The sequence below is a fragment of the Leptodactylus fuscus genome, chromosome 1 (genome assembly GCF_031893055.1).
Source record: "Leptodactylus fuscus isolate aLepFus1 chromosome 1, aLepFus1.hap2, whole genome shotgun sequence".
In the NCBI taxonomy this organism is placed as follows: Eukaryota; Metazoa; Chordata; class Amphibia; order Anura; family Leptodactylidae; genus Leptodactylus; species Leptodactylus fuscus.
Genome location: NC_134265.1, coordinates 247,434,532 through 247,452,101, shown reverse-complemented (window position 1 = coordinate 247,452,101; position 17,570 = coordinate 247,434,532). Strand labels below are relative to the sequence as shown.

General features: G+C 40.2%; 1 protein-coding gene across 1 annotated transcript in view; it reads right to left on the bottom strand.

Annotated features, from left to right (window-relative positions):
* Window positions 1–17,570, bottom strand: part of GRID2 (glutamate ionotropic receptor delta type subunit 2) — a 952,324-nt gene that overhangs the window by 10,896 nt on the left and 923,858 nt on the right. The window contains exon 15 of the mRNA XM_075285407.1: window positions 11,970–12,210. Coding sequence (XP_075141508.1) covers window positions 11,970–12,210 — 241 coding nt within the window. The remainder of the gene's footprint in view (window positions 1–11,969; window positions 12,211–17,570) is intronic.

The following is a 17,570-nucleotide window of genomic DNA, read 5'->3' as shown; positions in this document are numbered from 1 at the left end:
GTTCAAGCAGTGATTATTAACCATGTGGTGCCATGTAGAGATAACCAACCGTTTCCTTTCATAGTGAAGGAGCCGTGCCCAGTCCAAGTTCTTTAGGAGAACTGAGTATACGTGCCAACCTTTGAACCAAAGACTACTGATGTATAAGTATTATCCTCCAATTGGTATATTTTTACATTTCACCTACTATTCACACCTTTCCTCAATTTCAATGGTACTTACATTGAAGGGCGGTGGTGAATGCCTAGTAAGTTTTGGTTTGTTATTAAGAAGTAATAAATTGCAGTTGATAGTTGATTTTAATAGTCTGTTACTTTGTAGCTGTTGAACTATCAGCTTTGGCCTCCAGCTGTGTTGATGAATGTTCCATTAGGCCTTGAGCTTATCAGAAGAGATTCCTGGCCACAGATGTCTGCCTGTAAATAATAAATCCTATTATGCAGTAGCGGGGGATGCCAATCTTCATTTCATTGATATGTTAGATATGTGCTTGTTTGGTTTTTATGTGTTGTATTAGACAATAATGCCAGAATGCCAAGACATTCAATGCAGACTGCAATAGTCAGAATTCCTGGGGCCAGGCCAGCAAGGTAATATTATATATGTTGCATTCAGTACAGTTAAATATAAAGATTATCACTATAGAGCTGCAATACTCTACACTACTTACAAAAATAGCAGGTCTTTCTTGTTTCTTTAAAAAGAAAATACACTACTTTTGCTAGAACTTATTCATTACTTCTTCCTATAGGTAGTGATCAGCAGAGGTAGAAATATGTTGTGTACTTTCAGCCGCCATTTAATAAAGAAGTGCATGGGGGTGAGGTGACACAACCATACAATAGCTAGTACCAGCCTGCTATGGGCTGCATGCTGTAAGTGAACTGTTTGCACCTTGTTAATAATGTGACCATTTATGAAGATGTAACAACAGAATGAAGTAACATGGGATGCATAATGACTGAACGAATATGTCTCACAACATACTACTACAGGAAAGTCCATTTGAAAATGTATATTTGAAAAAAAAGAAGATATGCACTGTTCTTTCGAGTCAAAAATTTCATGTCAGTAATACAATGAGACATTTACCTTTACAGTAATCACTTTAGCAGTTCATAATGGGATTGCTATGTGTTGGTTATATTTTTAGACTGGTAACCTACTTCATGAACATAAAGGCCACCTAAATATTTGATCAGATATGCGGAACGTTATCAAACATGACAAATGTTCCTGGATTCTTTCAGCAATCTGCTCAAATCTGTGACTTTAGTTTATGAGTGGATCAATGTACATTTCATGTTTCTCATCGATACATGATTGGAATTACAGGCTTGTAACTTTAGAGAATAAGGTATTTGAAAAAGATGATAGAATTTCATCACTATTCGCCATTCTTTATTTGAAGAAAAAGGGGAATCTATATTTCATGTGAACATGAATTTTCAAACAACATGACAAACATAGTCCAAGTAACTATATTTACTCACCTGGAACCTGTGTTCATATGTTCATGTGCCTTATTATGTTCTAGAATGTACTATATGGACAAAGCTATATGGAAACCCAAACATTTAATCCATGAATGAATCAAAAGTTGTCTGCTAACTTGACTTGCTGTTGTAACAGCCTTCACCTTTCTGAATCTTTGGAATATGGGTGTGGGGTTTGTGTCCCTTCAGCTCACAGCTCTGCTACATCTCAAGTATAGCAGAGTTGAGCGCACAGCTCTACTACATCTCTGATGTAGTAGAGTTGAGCGCACAGCTTAGCTACACCTGAGATGTAGTAGAGCTGTGCGCTCAACTCTGTTTTACCTGAGATGTAGCAGAGGTGTGCGCTCAACTCTATAGATTATGGCTAAATGACATCTTTGGCTGTCTTCAGGACTAAATTAATGATAGTGTATGGAGTTGTATTGCGACCCCTAGCATACCGCAACTGTGACTTCTAGTTGCAAAAAGATGAATCACTGCTCTGTGACAAAGCCGCAGAGATAACTGGCAATGTGTAACCTTAACCTTAGTTTTAGTCCATAAATGTATAAGATCATGGCACTCAAAATTAATGTGATGAATATAGGACTTGTTTTTTGCATCAATCGTATCCATCTTTTTAATCAACGTATATAATTTCATAACCAGATTCAATAGTAATGATTAGAGATGAGCGAACAGCGTTTGATCGAGTACATGTTCGATCGGATATTAGGCTGTTCGAGATGTTCGATGGTGGCATCACATAAAATTTGATTCCCCTCCCACCTTCCCTGGTGCTTTTTTTGCACCAATAACTGCGCAGGGGAGGTGGGACAGGAACTACGACAATGGAGGCATCGAAAAAAATCGGAAAAAGTAATTGGCTGGCTAAATCAGGTGACCTCCAATTTTTACGAATAGTGGAATTAATATCCAGTTCATATGAGACTGTGAACTATGTGACTGTGAGACAGGGATAGATGTACTGGCAGGGTTAGCTAGGGATTACCTTTATTTAGGTGGGAATGTCACTCACCCAGCTCTTTGGGGCTCTATCTGGTCGGGATCCCTGTCAGCTTGCGATATGTGCGAGCTGACTTTTTCCCATAGGAATGCATTGACCAGCGTTTATTGGCCGAATGCCATACAGAGTACAGCATTCGGCCAATCAACGCTAGCTCTGCTGGTGGCTCGTCTGTAAGCAGGCAGAGTCTAAAATCAGACCAGAATGGAGACTGCTGTGGACCGATCTTAGACTCCGTTTCCTCCGGCAGAACCAGCATTGATTGGCCAAATGCTGTACTCTGTATGGCATTCGGCCAATCAACGTTGGTCAATGCATTCCTATGCCGAGATGTAGCAGTGCTGGCCATGCACTCACCACTGCTACATCGGAGATGAAGCAGAGCTGAGTGTGCGCTGAACCCTGCTGCACACTCAGCTCTGCTGAGATGCAGCAGAGCTGAGTGTGCAGCAGAGTTCAGCACATCTCTGATACAGCAGAGCTGAGTGTGCAGCAGGGTTCAGTGCAACTCTGATGCAGCAGAGCTGAGTGTGCAGCAGGGTTCAGCGCATCTCTGATGCAGCAGAGCTGAATGTGCAGCAATGTCCAGCGCACACTCAGCTCTGCTTCATCTCCGGTGTAGCAGTGCTGAGCGCACGGCCAGCACTGCTACATCTCGGCATAGGAATGCATTGACCAGCGTTGATTGGCCGAATGCCATACAGAGTACAGCATTCGGCCAATCAATGCTGGTTCTGCCGGAGGAGGTGGAGTCTAAGATCGGTCCACAGCAGTCTCCATTCTGGTCAGATTTTAGACTCCGCCTCCTCACAGTCGAGCCTCCGGCAGAACCAGCGTTGATTGTCCGAATGCTGTACTCTGTATGGCATTCGGCCAATCAATGCTGGTCAATGCATTCCTATGGGAAAAAGTCAGCTCCGGAATATCACAAGCTGACAGGGATCCCGACGTAATACAGTGACTTGGGCATGTTAGATGCCCTCAGGCATGCTTCCCCTGCTTTCCCAGTTGCATTCCAGGGTGTTGGCATCATTTCCTGGGGTGTCATAGTGGACTTGGTGACTCTCCTGAGTCGAATAGTGGTTTCCCCCTAAACAAGTATTTATTCCCCATAGACTATAATGGGGTTCGATGTTCGATCGATCAGTCGAGTATTGAGCGGCTACTCAAATTGAACTTCGAACTTCGAACATTTCACTGTTCGCTCATCTCTAATAATGATGTTTCAGCTGTAAGCCTTCATCAAGAAATATCTGGTGTAGGAGGAAGATAAATATTGGCTGGACCATCTTAGTTTCAGTCCAGGTGAAGGGTGTTAAGCTGAGACTTCCATATGTCAAAGATTCATACATCACTCTATATTGTATCCAAAGCAATGTGCCTTACCTTGCTTTAGCCAATGCTTGACAATGAGCACAATGACCCAAGCAGCGTGTACTGCTATTAAATAATCAAAACTCAATCCATAAGACATCAATAAACAGTTTTGTACCATTTTGCCAGTTTGGAATTTCATAATACCAGTACTCAAGGCAGATGCAGCGTGGCATACATTTGATACACTTTCTTGCTGGAAAGATGGCTGATATAATTCTATACTGAAAGTCTCTATTTTTATCAACTCATCTGCTATGTAGATAACTTGGCCTTTCCATCTATTGTATGTGCCTGTTAGCAATGTATATGCTTGAAATAGCAGACATTACTGCTTATAAAATGTATCTTTGTGAGACATTGAGAGGTTTATTCAAACCAATTTTTCATATGGCTGGCCCCCAAATATATTTGGCAACCTTTGATCTGTCTTGAACCCCAAAAAAATAAAATCTATGCCTAGGAAGAGTAGATTTATCACCCCAAGATTTCCTTTAAATATAATTGGTTCTAGCGCAAAAAACACAGTAAACTTTTTTAAACCGTTTCACCGAGAGAGACAGAAGACGCACACGGACGGTCACTTTGAAAACTAACTGTCGGGTTTTCGTCCAGTTTCTTGGGGCAGAAAATAGAAACCCGCTGGATTGGCTAAAGCGGAGACCAGGCGCAGGTGTGAACCTGCCCTAAGCAGTGTAAGTATTAAGCAACATAAAATACTATATGGCCCGTAGCTGCACTCTAGGATGGGACCAACATTGATTTCACTTAAAATTTACTTCCAATAATAAAACAACTTTTCATAAATAATCAGTACTGATAAATATAAGAAACCTTGTAATATATCTTATTTAAAAATATGTTCCCTTCTGTAGTTATTAGTTTGCTCTCCCGTTATTTTCACTCAGAATGTTTATTTGTATAGAATCCATACTCAGCTCACACACAGAAGTCTATGGAGATATGAGAAGGGAGTATAGGAGAGTTTTGCAGCGCAGTTATCTGTGTTTCTCTCCTCTCCATCGACTTCTATGTAAGAAGCCTGAAAGGAGACATATTTCTTTAATAAGATATATTATAAAGTTTATTATAGTCGCTATTCATTTCTGTGAAGGTACGTTTTAAAGAGGTCCTTTCATGTCTTCTAAGGTAGGGAATATTACAGTCCTATGAAAAAGTTTGGGCACCCCTATTAATCTTAATCATTTTTAGTTCTAAATATTTTGGTATTTGCAACAGCCATTTCAGTTTGATATATCTAATAACTGATGGACACAGTAATATTTCAGGATTGAAATGAGGTTTATTGTACTAACAGAAAATGTGCAATATGCATTAAACCAAAATTTGACCGGTGCAAAAGTATGGGCACCTCAACAGAAAAGTGACATTAATATTTAGTAGATCCTCCTTTTGCAAAGATAACAGCCTCTAGTCGCTTCCTGTAGCTTTTAATCAGTTCCTGGATCCTGGATAAAGGTATTTTGGACAAACAATTCAAGTTCAGTTAAGTTAGATGGTCGCCGAGCATGGACAGCCCGCTTCAAATCATCCCACAGATGTTCAATGATATTCAGGTCTGGGGACTGGGATGGCCATTCCAGAACATTGTAATTGTTCCTCTGCATGAATGCCTGAGGATTTGGAGCGGTGTTTTGGATCATTGTCTTGCTGAAATATCCATCCCCGGCGTAACTTCAACTTCGTCACTGATTCTTGAACATTATTCTCAAGAATCTGCTGATACTGAGTGGAATCCATGCGACCCTCAACTTTAACAAGATTCCCGATGCCGGCATTGGCCACACAGCCCCAAAGCATGATGGAACCTCCACCAAATTTTACAGTGGGTAGCATGTATTTTTCTTGGAATGCTGTTTCTTTTTGGACGCCATGCATAACGCCTTTTTTTATAACCAAACAACTCAATTTTTGTTTCCAAAATGAAGCTGCCTTGTCCAAATGTGCTTTTTCATACCTCAGGCAACTCTATTTGTGGCGTACGTGCAGAAACGGCTTCTTTCTCATCACTCTCCCATACAGCTTCTATTTGTGCAAAGTGCGCTGTACAGTTGACCGATGCACAGTGACACCATCTGCAGCAAGATGATGCTGCAGCTCTTTGGAGGTGGTCTGTGGATTGTCCTTGACTGTTCTCACCATTCTTCTTCTCTGCCTTTTTGATATTTTTCTTGGCCTGCCACTTCTGGGCTTAACAAGAACTGTCCCTGTGGTCTTCCATTTCCTTACTATGTTCCTCACAGTGGAAACTGACAGGTTAAATCTCTGAGACAAGGTTTTGTATCCTTCCCCTGAACAACTATGTTGAACAATCTTTGTTTTCAGATCATTTGAGAGCGGGCTGTCCATGTTCGGCGACCATCAAACTTAACTGAACTTGAATTGTTTTGTAGAAAGAAATGGTCCAAAATACCTTCATCCAGGATCCAGGAACTGATTAAAAGCTACAGGAAGCGACTAGAGGCTGTTATCTTTGCAAAAGGAGGATGTACTAAATATTAATGTCACTTTTCTGTTGAGGTGCCCATATTTTTGCACCAGTCAAATTTTGGTTTAATGCATATTGCGCATTTTCTGTTAGTACAATAAACCTCATTTCAATCCTGAAATATTACTGTGTCCATCAGTTATTAGATATATCAAACTGAAATGGCTGTTGCAAACACCAAAATATTTAGAACTAAAAATGATTAAGATTAATAGGGGTGCCCAAACTTTTTCATAGGACTGTATGTACTATAGTAAAGCTAATGGTGTGCTGAATTCAGTGGACAGTCAGCTTTGCTATGGTATATAACACTCCCTACATTAGAGGACATGAAAAGTCCTCTTTAAGTGAAAGCACTAATAGATTATGGACTTTCCCTTACTACTGGCTGCAGAATAACCTGCAAAACTATGTGACCAGTAATGAAGAAAACCTGCTAATGTATGCGGTACTTTCACTTACAACAGCTAAGCTAATGGTTTGCTGTTCATTATTTATGATAGATAGAACAATATAACAAATGTGAGACAGTCCTATTTGCCTTCAATGCAAAGGACAGGGTAAATGTTTTTTACTAAATTCTCATATTTTAGCAAATGCTTTAAATGGAGCTGACTTGTCTGTCTGGGAATGTCATCAGGTATACCTCATACATCTCAGGTGCTGAATGGATGTCACCCTTTTGTTCTAGGCATATATACAGTACATGCATACGATTTCTGAAACTACATTGGGCAAACAGTATCAAAATGACTTACTACCCTGAGCTGAGTAAGGGGGGTATTGTCACTCCTTGGGGAGAGACCACCATATAGGTGTGTGGAGACTTATTAAGCCTTTAGCACTCCACTTTGAAAGGGAGTATGGGAAGAATATGCAAATCTGTCTTCCATGATGTAATTAGGAAGTCAGGTGCCTCAGTGTTGCAAACCAATAGAGGGCGCTCACTGGAATGTGCAAGCCTGTCTTCCCTGATGTAATTAGGAAGACAGAATCTCAGTGAAATTGCCCCGAGCTGGTAATACTTTACCCCACTATACATGAATTTGGTGTGCAGCCAAAGCCAGACATTATGGGACCTATTTTGGACTTTGGTTATGTTAACTAATGTTATAGGCATTGGTTCAACCCTAAACAGGATTTATTAGGTGAACACCAAGTGCAGTGCAGGCATACATCGGCATATCATGGTTGCCTAGGCAGTTGTATCTTCTATAAATGGTCTTGTGCATAGAATAAAATCTGTGTTGCTCAAAGCTTTGCTCAATAGAAGTAGAAAATGGCAAGTTTTATGCTCCATTGGAGAGAATTATTTGTTTGTAAGACTTCTACAAAGCCTTAGTAATTCAGTGTTACTCAAGCAAAATGATATACAAATTACTTAACTGTGTAACAATTACTTTCTGCGTTTTCAGCCATTACTAGCATTTCATGCCTAGATGACAGTGCTACTAAATTTATAACATTTGCTTCTTGAGCAAACATAAAGAGTACATTTACCTAAGTAATAATGAAAATTGTTGTCTTGTGAACTCTAGATCCGGTGTAACTTGACAATCAATGGTAGATCTGCTAGAAATATTAACTCAAAATAGTCCACGTTTCTTATTAAGTTTACACCTAACATTAAACTTGTATCTAAGCTTGTGAAAATGTATGGTATATTTTGTTATGCATCTTCTTACTACAACATCTGCTCACAGTAGGCATAAAAAGAATTTCCCAGGCATAAAATCCAGTAAATTTATTGAGGCATGCACCTTCGATAAATGAGGTATAATAATAATCAGATACCCTCTCTTAACTTCTATGGTGCCAATTATGCCTTAATAATACATGTGAGCATTGAAACACCTTAATCCTGCGGATCTTCTGGTTTTAACAACCACCTCTCAGGTGGATAAAAAATGAAGGCTTCTTTTTTGCAGATCTATGGCTTATCGAAAAGAGGGCAACTATATAACATCATAGTATCACAGAAATACTAGCTTTCTCCCAGCTCCATTTACCACCTGTATGCAGAAGAGGAAGCATCAGTCACTGATGCAGAAACATATGTTTGTACATGGAGGGAAGCCACCTATCCCACTTCTAGTCCATGACAATAGTTGCACAAGAACTACACAGTTTTAGGGGGCCACATGGTGGCTCAGTGGTTAGCACTGCAGCCTTGCAGCGCTGGAGTCCTCGGTTCGAATCCCGCAAAGGGCAAAAAACCATCTGCAAGAAGTTTGTATGTTATCCCCGTGTTTGCATGGATTTCATACATACTTATAGGAAAAAAAATGTACATTGTGAGTCCTATCTGGGGCTCACAATCTACATAAAAAAAAAAGAACTACACAGTTTTGGGGCAACCTGGTGGCTCAGTGCATAGCACTGCAGTGCTGGAATCCTGGGTTCGATTCCTGCCAAGGACAACATCTACAAGGAGTTTTGTATATTCTCCCTGTGTTTGTATGGATTTCCTCCCATACTCCAAGAACATACTGATAGGGAAAAATGTAGATTGTGAACCCTATATGGGGCTCACCATCTACATAAAAAAGTGCACAGTTATGGTGAATGATCCACCAGGATATAACTTTGGGAGGTTTTTAGATTTTTAAGTTTTTAAACATTTTGTTTTTAGATTTTTCCTGAAGATCACCTTAGGTCAGTCAGTTTTCAAAGGCTACATTAAAAACGTAGATGTGCTATGACTATACACACATCCATGTACAGTTCTGGGGCCACACAAATAAGATGAAGATGATGATGCGCCATCTCATTTATTTCTACCTTTCTTCAATATAAGTGGTTATACTGTAGGAACACTCAAAAATGTATTACATTCACATGTGTAGTATTAAGGAACCTATATTGTAAGGCCATTTCCATCAGTACCAGTTGTGCCCTAAGGGTGGCACTGTACAGGGTGAATTACTTACAGTATGCTATTCATTGTTATTTGTATGTGACAGTTCTAATAAATACAGTAAAAGTTTTATGGTGAAAATATTTGCCAAATTAACAAAAACATTCAGGTTTGTTTATTGTAAACCATGTGTTTAACCAGATTGAATACCAGCTGCAGTCTGTAATATTGTAGACTGTCACTACGAAAAATCTGAACTGAATATCTCATATTAATAATGATGTCATTTGTCTCATGCCATGCAGTTGGCCTAAGCACAGATGAAAGGACATCTGTTGTTATACAATCTGATTAAAATAAGTACAACACAAACCACATTTTGTCATATAATGTCAGTAGCACTGCTCCATTACTGGGACACCATTTATTTCCCTGGGGTTCAGTTCAGAATTCATTTTGTGTTACATAATAAAGTCTTGGGTCAATCTCTATTTCATACAAAATGTTACAATTAGGTAAAAACAAAAAACAAAGACAACAAAATGAAAGAAAAAAATGATAGCAAAAAGCTTTATCCAAAGGAGCATACTAGTAGCCCATAGATAGCTGATGACTATAAGTTTGGAGAAGGTCTGATAGCTGGAGCCCCCATCAGTAATACCAGGCTTCCAAATTCCCTGTTACCTCCAAGTGTAAGACTAATTGAGCATGTGCATTACCACTCCATTCAATCTCTATGGAACTGAACAAGATAGCAAGAACAGCTCTTAGCTATTTAGGTCAGTGCCATTAGACCTTGAATCACATGACAGGGCCTTATGCTCAACTGACACACTAATTTAACTCCTCCTGGTCATGGTCTTGGTCTGGGGTGAAAAGCGAGCACAGCGCTAGGAACCATATGCTGTCAAGCCTGTTTCAGAGAAAAGAGTATAGCCAACTATGTAAAAGTAACTACAGAAGGAAAAATACATCTAATTTTTGATGTGCAATTTTCTGAAAGTTGCTTAGTTCTTTTTCATTTAGGTAGCAAATGAGCAATGAAAGTAAAGAACAATTTTAGAATGATTTCTTAAAGGGGTTCTCTGTAAATATACTTGAGGTCAGAACGTCAGAAAACTAGATGAGCTGACATCTCCATAGACCTAGATTGTGGCTTAAGATGTATTAGAAAGTATAAGTGTTCCCCATGTATTTCGCCAAATGATCAGGGAATTCCCTTCCCTGCTCTGCTATAAGCGAAAGCAACCTTAACAGACAGCAATCCAGCACCAGAAAATAAATCATTCAGTCTCGGCATCAGCGCTAAGTTTCTCCCATTAACTTGGCATTATTGTTTCTCATCTTTGGATGTCCCTGAGAGCCCTGGGGTTTCTACAAATCCAGACAGAGAAACATTAAATGGAAGGTTTTCAATGACTGTGTTCACCTTTTCATTTGAAGCTCAACTACAAATTCAGATTTGATGGCAGGAATAGTGCCATATGTAGTGCTATTGTTTCTGTATAAAAGATCAGCACTACGATGGAACAATGATGACCCCATTATAAGTCTATGAGTCCATTGGATATCATTTGATATCACATGATGAATCCGGCACTGTGTTGTGGCTTCTGTTATAGACCTAAGCCATGAGAAAGAATTGAAATCTGTAGACTCCAAGTCTGTTGATGGGCTGGAATATAATAAAGGGTTACTCCCTTATTGCATAACCACAGGCTATGCCATAGATGTCCTATAAACGTGAGTCTCACATATCTCACACACAGGACTTCGCTGAAGCCTATCTTATGGGTGCTTAGTAAATTGGACTTGCATTCAATTCTCTCTCCGCCAATCACTTATATTTCTAACAATATTTCAGCAAGCATTTTTGTCTATTTTTGGAACTAACACAGAAGTTAATGGGATGAGGAGGAAACCTCTCCATTCACAGTGGCTAGGAGATGGGAGTCGATGGACCCTCTTTCTTGAGATAGCAAAAGTTAGTCTTGCGTGTATTAGACATTTGTGGTCATATAAAACATGTCTGAGATGTGTGTTTCCCCAATATGTTAAGAAATGTTCTGCTAAGAAACCCCTTATAATTTGCTAAGGCATATTTAATCTGAAGATATACTTCATGCATTGTTTTAAGTCATGTCTATAAAGATTTCCATTACATGTATTGTCCTCTTGAATGTTGTCATGTTTGCCATTTTCCTTTTTTTAATATAATTTTATTATAAAAGAAATCCTGCTAGTTTTTCTCATCAACGTGATTCACCGTATTATATAAGCGGGGAGAAATGGAGCATATTCAAACACTGTGAGCCTGCACTGTTTCTCTATGGCCATCATAATTTCAAGCATCTGTTTACTTCTTCCTTTTGGCTTCAGATTAGAAATTGGCAGCACTGCTAACAGATACAGTGGATTATTGTACAAACCAAATGTACTCGATTTTGCTGGCTGCATGTGGAATGAGGTCTGGGTAATTCATCACATTTTTAAATATTTGATTCATCTGACCTACTTTGCAGTTTGATGCAAGTTTATGCCATTACTTAAGCTAGTGTAGAAAGAATGCCTAGGATTCAGGCTATGTCAAGAGTCACTAAACTATGGGACCTACTTAGTTGTGTTCTAGCTTCACAAGATACCCAACAGACATAACTATAAGAAACAGCTATGCCAGATATAACATTATCATAACAGCATTACTTCAAAGTCTATAATAGTTACCTCTTTAGAAGGTACTCGGGAACCTTTCTTCTTATTCCACCACGTTTCCACCATAGCTATGATACAGGACAAAACAACACCAGCTGCTAAGATGCAAAATACTCCTGCAAAACTTTTAATGTCCAGGGCACTGCCTTTCTGTTTAGATTCCACCGATGAGTATAGGTCACAATGTCCATTGCGTGGCCACCACTTATGTTTCAAGAGGTCCATGTCCCCATTTTGCTGGAGTTCCAGAATCCTACCAGAAATAAATAAGCAAATTATATATTATGGTGACAATACATTACAATTCTTACAGTCAGTTTTATAGTGGCAAATTTTATTTTATAATGGGAATTTAAAGGTGGGAGGACATGGGACTATGTTGTCATGATCAGAAGGAGTCCTTACAGTGGATCTTCTAAAATACAGTATGCTATCACTTTATCATTAGAAATCTGCCTGCAAGGATGACAAGGCTGCAGTGCTGATTTAGTCCTGCGTCTTCAGTTATTCATGCACATGAAAGATAGGAAAATCCCTATAAAACCACCACATTGTAAAAAAAACAAACAAAAAAACAACCAAGGCATTATCCTATGTCAAAAAATATGTGTTCACATAATGTCCACAGGTTATGCAGATCATACTTCTCCAGTCAGCTAAGAATCCACAGTTACAACAAGCATTTCAAGACTGTTAATATGGATGGTTTGTAGTATGTTAAGATGTGATATCAACTGTATATTACAAAACTGTGACACGGGGTAGTGTACAGGTAGCAAATGCATCCTGACTCAGGTGCCTGAAGTGTCTGTATGCTCAAGACACAGAGTAGAAGAAAGCCCTATTACAGATTTTGCAAGTGATCAAAATCAAGTGATGCTTCTTAGCAGACCAGGTTCTTGTTCGTTACTATGTCTGTATTTTTTTTAAAGTAACAGTGCCCATATTATAACAATGAGTTCAGTGTATTCTTAAAGTCCTCATTGCTTGTCATCAGATACCAATCCAATATAGCACCTCTGGGTTGAGAACAAATAAGAGATCTGCAATATAAATGTGCAGCTGTCAAGTTTGCAGCAACTGTGTGATGTTATTGCATCAGCATGGAACATATTGTCTAAGGAATAATACTAGTATGGTGTCAGATTATTAGCACAAGTAATTTAACGGATCATAAGGCACCATAAATGGGGCAGCCTTTTGAATAAAGTATCACATATAGCAACCTATGTACATACAGTATATACAATATATATATATATATATATATATATATATATTCCGCTAACCCAATTACCTGTCGTAAAATACATTTGAAACCTCCTTTATTTAACTCTGAGCAGTTTGTCTACATGCAATGATTCCTTCGTCCACATGGTGGCAGTCACATGACACTGATTTTCTGCTGCTGCTGCAGTTATTAGGATATGTATAAAGCTGTGGCAATTATTGATCTATCAGGCTGAAAACACGCATTGTACTCAGTGCTACTTAATGTTTTATTTTAAATTCAAACAATTATCCATGTAGCAATACCCCTGATAATGTTGATGCAGAAATCTATTGTTCAGTACATTCTAGAGCGTGGTAAGTTAGGCTTGTACTGGAAAATTGTTCACAAGTGAACAGTTACATTCCCATTGGGTTTTCATAACTCATGCGTTCTCAAAACAAGGCAGAATGCCCATTTCTCAACCCACAGCACTTTTTTCCTTGGTTAACTCACTGAGAAGTTGTAAGTGGCATAGTAATTGTGCACCGCTCAGCACCTAAACAATTATTTTGACTTTAAAGAAGTTTATTTTTCAGTAAGGAAAGCTAGTGTTACACAGAGCTGGCATGGATTTCACATCTTCTGGCATTATTTTTAGTTGGCTGTGTGGCAGATGTTGTTTGCAAGATGTGTCCTGTTTGCCTAAATTCAGCTCTGCATGTTTAATAAAAGTTGCTGTTATAGCTGATTAAACAGTAAATGAAAACAGTAGGCTTTATTGCGCTAAGTATAGATCCATAAAGCCAAGCAAAGCTTCTCAAAGGACTGGCTACATGTGAAGTACAGCAAAAGCCTGGCACCTTGACAAGAGTCTGCCACTAGAACGTTGATTGCCAAAAAGTTCAGATATTATCCTTATAAACTGGGGTTTGTTGATGGGGAAAGGAGCAGAACCTCCTATGGTTAGTCCCCATATTTATGGCATATCCACAGGATATACAATAAACAGCATCTGGGATTGACACCCATCTCCAAAACCAGGATCCCCCTACCTCATTCCGCTCTATGAGAGAGCCACCGACCCTTGCACCTGACCAAAAAATGGAAAGGTGGCTGCACATGTTGATATGGTATGTGGATTTGCCATATCTAAGGTGGAAATTGCCTTCTCATTCATTTGCTACAGTTAGGATAATGAATCTTTGCAGAATCTTAGTTTATTCTACAAGGTGTGTGTTCTTTTGCTGTAGCTACGTCTGCTGCTATAGAGTGCGCTAGTTGCCATACAATACATTGGCCCACTGTGATACATAGGCTTGTTTGAGTGCCAAGGAACAAAAAGTATTGAGGAGGAAACATTTGCCTTTAAGTACAGAAAGTGGAAGTGTAATTTATGTGATCAGGCTCGTGGATATGACACTAGCTAGAGGTTGCTGGGCTGTTAGCAACTTTTAAAGTGGGTATCAGGTGGCAGCAGCGGGTCTGCTGTATGTCCCCAGTAAATGTGACACCCATTAGACCAACAGATATTTGTCCTGACTTACATACTCAGCCCTGTATGCATGTGCTCTCACCAGGAAATAGGGAATAAACCACTGTTAGATACCATTGGTGACACCTAAATTCTAGGAAGAACAAAGAGGGTCAGGCAATCTGAAATTCAACATATCCACTCTTCATCATATGTTGGTAGAAAGATTGTACACCCCAAAATATATAAGGTATTTGACCAGTCCTACGGACAATTGAGGGTTTGTCCAACTTTACTTTTGTCTATAACCTCCTGTAATGTCATATTATTTTTTATCTCCAAGTCATCTATTCCCCACTGAGTGAAGGCTTCCCCCACACTTGTAAGTAAAAACACCACTTCTAAATCGGGTGGACCAGCAAGTTTTATTAAAAAAATTCTCAACACTCAACATAAAAGATGTCAGATAGACAATTACTCTTCATCCACCAAAACTCATATCATAGCTCTTTAGATCATCTGTCTAGAAATATAGATGTGATGGTAAAAAGAATTACAAATTTGTAATTATTCAACCAGCTCAGTAACTTGGGGAAAGAGACCAAACTAATCTGAGAAAGAAACTTCACAGACTACTTCCAAAGAGAAAGACACAGTATATTTTGTATTCAAGTGTGTCTTCCTTCCTGGGCAGCGGGCCCACACACTGTTAAGTCAGGAGATTGTTTGGCTTGGTATAAGCAGACCCTGGTTTTCTTTTATGATTTTGGTTTATTGTCTGTGCACACATTTCTTATTGTCACTTTTAAAAAGCAATTGAAAGTAAGGTGATAGAATGTGGCTGTGGTTAGTGCATGTCTGCCCTCCTCTAACACATCGAGATCAAGAAATGTAGTCAGCCCTGGCTTACTGATCTTAAAGTCTAACTCCACGGCAGTATATCACGATTCTTCTCCATATTGCTACTACTTGTAGCATGGAACCACTTAAAGGGGTTGTCCCATCACAAGGATCCTATCTATACTGCTGGTTAATGTGGATGTAAGACTTCTCCTAAATACACTGCTTCAGCAAAACTGCTTTGTTTGTCCACTATCTTACTTTATTCAATTTTTTGTGGCCACAGCCCTGACCTAGCTGCTCCTGAGTCAAATGATGTATCTGCTGCTCTCAGGGGGAGGGAGGAGGGGCTAAGTGCAGGGAGCGAGCCTGTGTATCTAGCTATTCCTGTGTCTACACCATGTGACCTAGGTCCTGCACTCAGATAGAGGAGAGGAGCTGCTTTCATTTCTTCTGTTCTCCCAGATATCAGGCTAGCTAACTCATTTGTGTTCATTATGGCAGAGACAGGCAGTCTCTGTATGTAACACAAAATGGAGTTGCTGCTGCCTGTACTTCATAGTCCAATATGGGTGGGCGGAGCTAAACGGCAGGTTGCATGTGAAACCCCACCCACCAAATGATGCAAGAAACCAGGAAGAAAGAAGATTTTACAAGAGTGAAGACTGGTGAGTATGTGAGATGGGAATACCCCTTTAACTCCCTGCCTGGGTGACCACTATTTCAGCATATGTAGTTACTGTCTGCACCCATTCACTTCTATTGGATGAGGCTGTAACAACATTGCATGGCCTCTATGAAACAGACAGCATACAAAGTGGTGTGCTCCCTTGAAATAGCTGATAATGTGGTTAATGGGTGCTGGACCTTCCCCCTCCCCTGATCTCTTATTGATGACCTCTCCTGACAAGGTCGTTAATAGAAAGGAATTGGACTACCCCTTTAAAGGGGTTCGCAGAAATCCATGTCTATAACGCATAAACAATAGAGATGAGCGAACACTAAAATGTTCGAGGTTCGAAATTCGATTCGAACAGCCGCTCACTGTTCAAGTGTTCGAATGGGTTTCGAACCCCATTATAGTCTATGGGGAACATAAACTCGTTAAGGGGGAAACCCAAATTCGTGTCTGGAGGGTCACCAAGTCCACTATGACACCCCAGGAAATGATACCAACACCCTGGAATGATACTGGGACAGCAGGGGAAGCATGTCTGGGGGCATAAAAGTCACTTTATTTCATGGAAATCCCTGTCAGTTTGCGATTTTCGCAAGCTAACTTTTCCCCATAGAAATGCATTGGCCAGTGCTGATTGGCCAGAGTACGGAACTCGACCAATCAGCGCTGGCTCTGCTGGAGGAGGCGGAGTCTAAGATCGCTCCACACCAGTCTCCATTCAGGTCCGACCTTAGACTCCGCCTCCTCCGGCAGAGCCAGCGCTGATTGGCCGAAGGCTGGCCAATGCATTCCTATGCGAATGCAGAGACTTAGTAGTGCTGAGTCAGTTTTGCTCAACTACACATCTGATGCACACTCGGCACTGCTACATCAGATGTAGCAATCTGATGTAGCAGAGCCGAGGGTGCACTAGAACCCCTGTGCAAACTCAGTTCACGCTAATAGAATACATTGGCCAGCGCTGATTGGCCAATGCATTCTATTAGCCCGATGAAGTAGAGCTGAATGTGTGTGCTAAGCACACTCATTCAGCACTGCTTCATCACGCCAATACAATGCATTAGCCAGTGCTGATTGGCCAGAGTACGGAATTCGGCCAATCAGCGCTGGCCAATGCATTCTATTAGCCCGATGAAGTAGAGCTGAATGTGTGTGCTAAGCACACACATTCAGCACTGCTTCATCACGCCAATACAATGCATTAGCCAGTGCTGATTGGCCAGAGTACGGAATTCGGCCAATCAGCGCTGGCTCTGCTGGAGGAGGCGGAGTCTAAGGTCGGACCTGAATGGAGACTGGTGTGGAGCGATCTTAGACTCCGCCTCCTCCAGCAGAGCCAGCGCTGATTGGCCGAATTCCGTACTCTGGCCAATCAGCGCTGGCCAATGCATTGTATTGGCGTGATGAAGC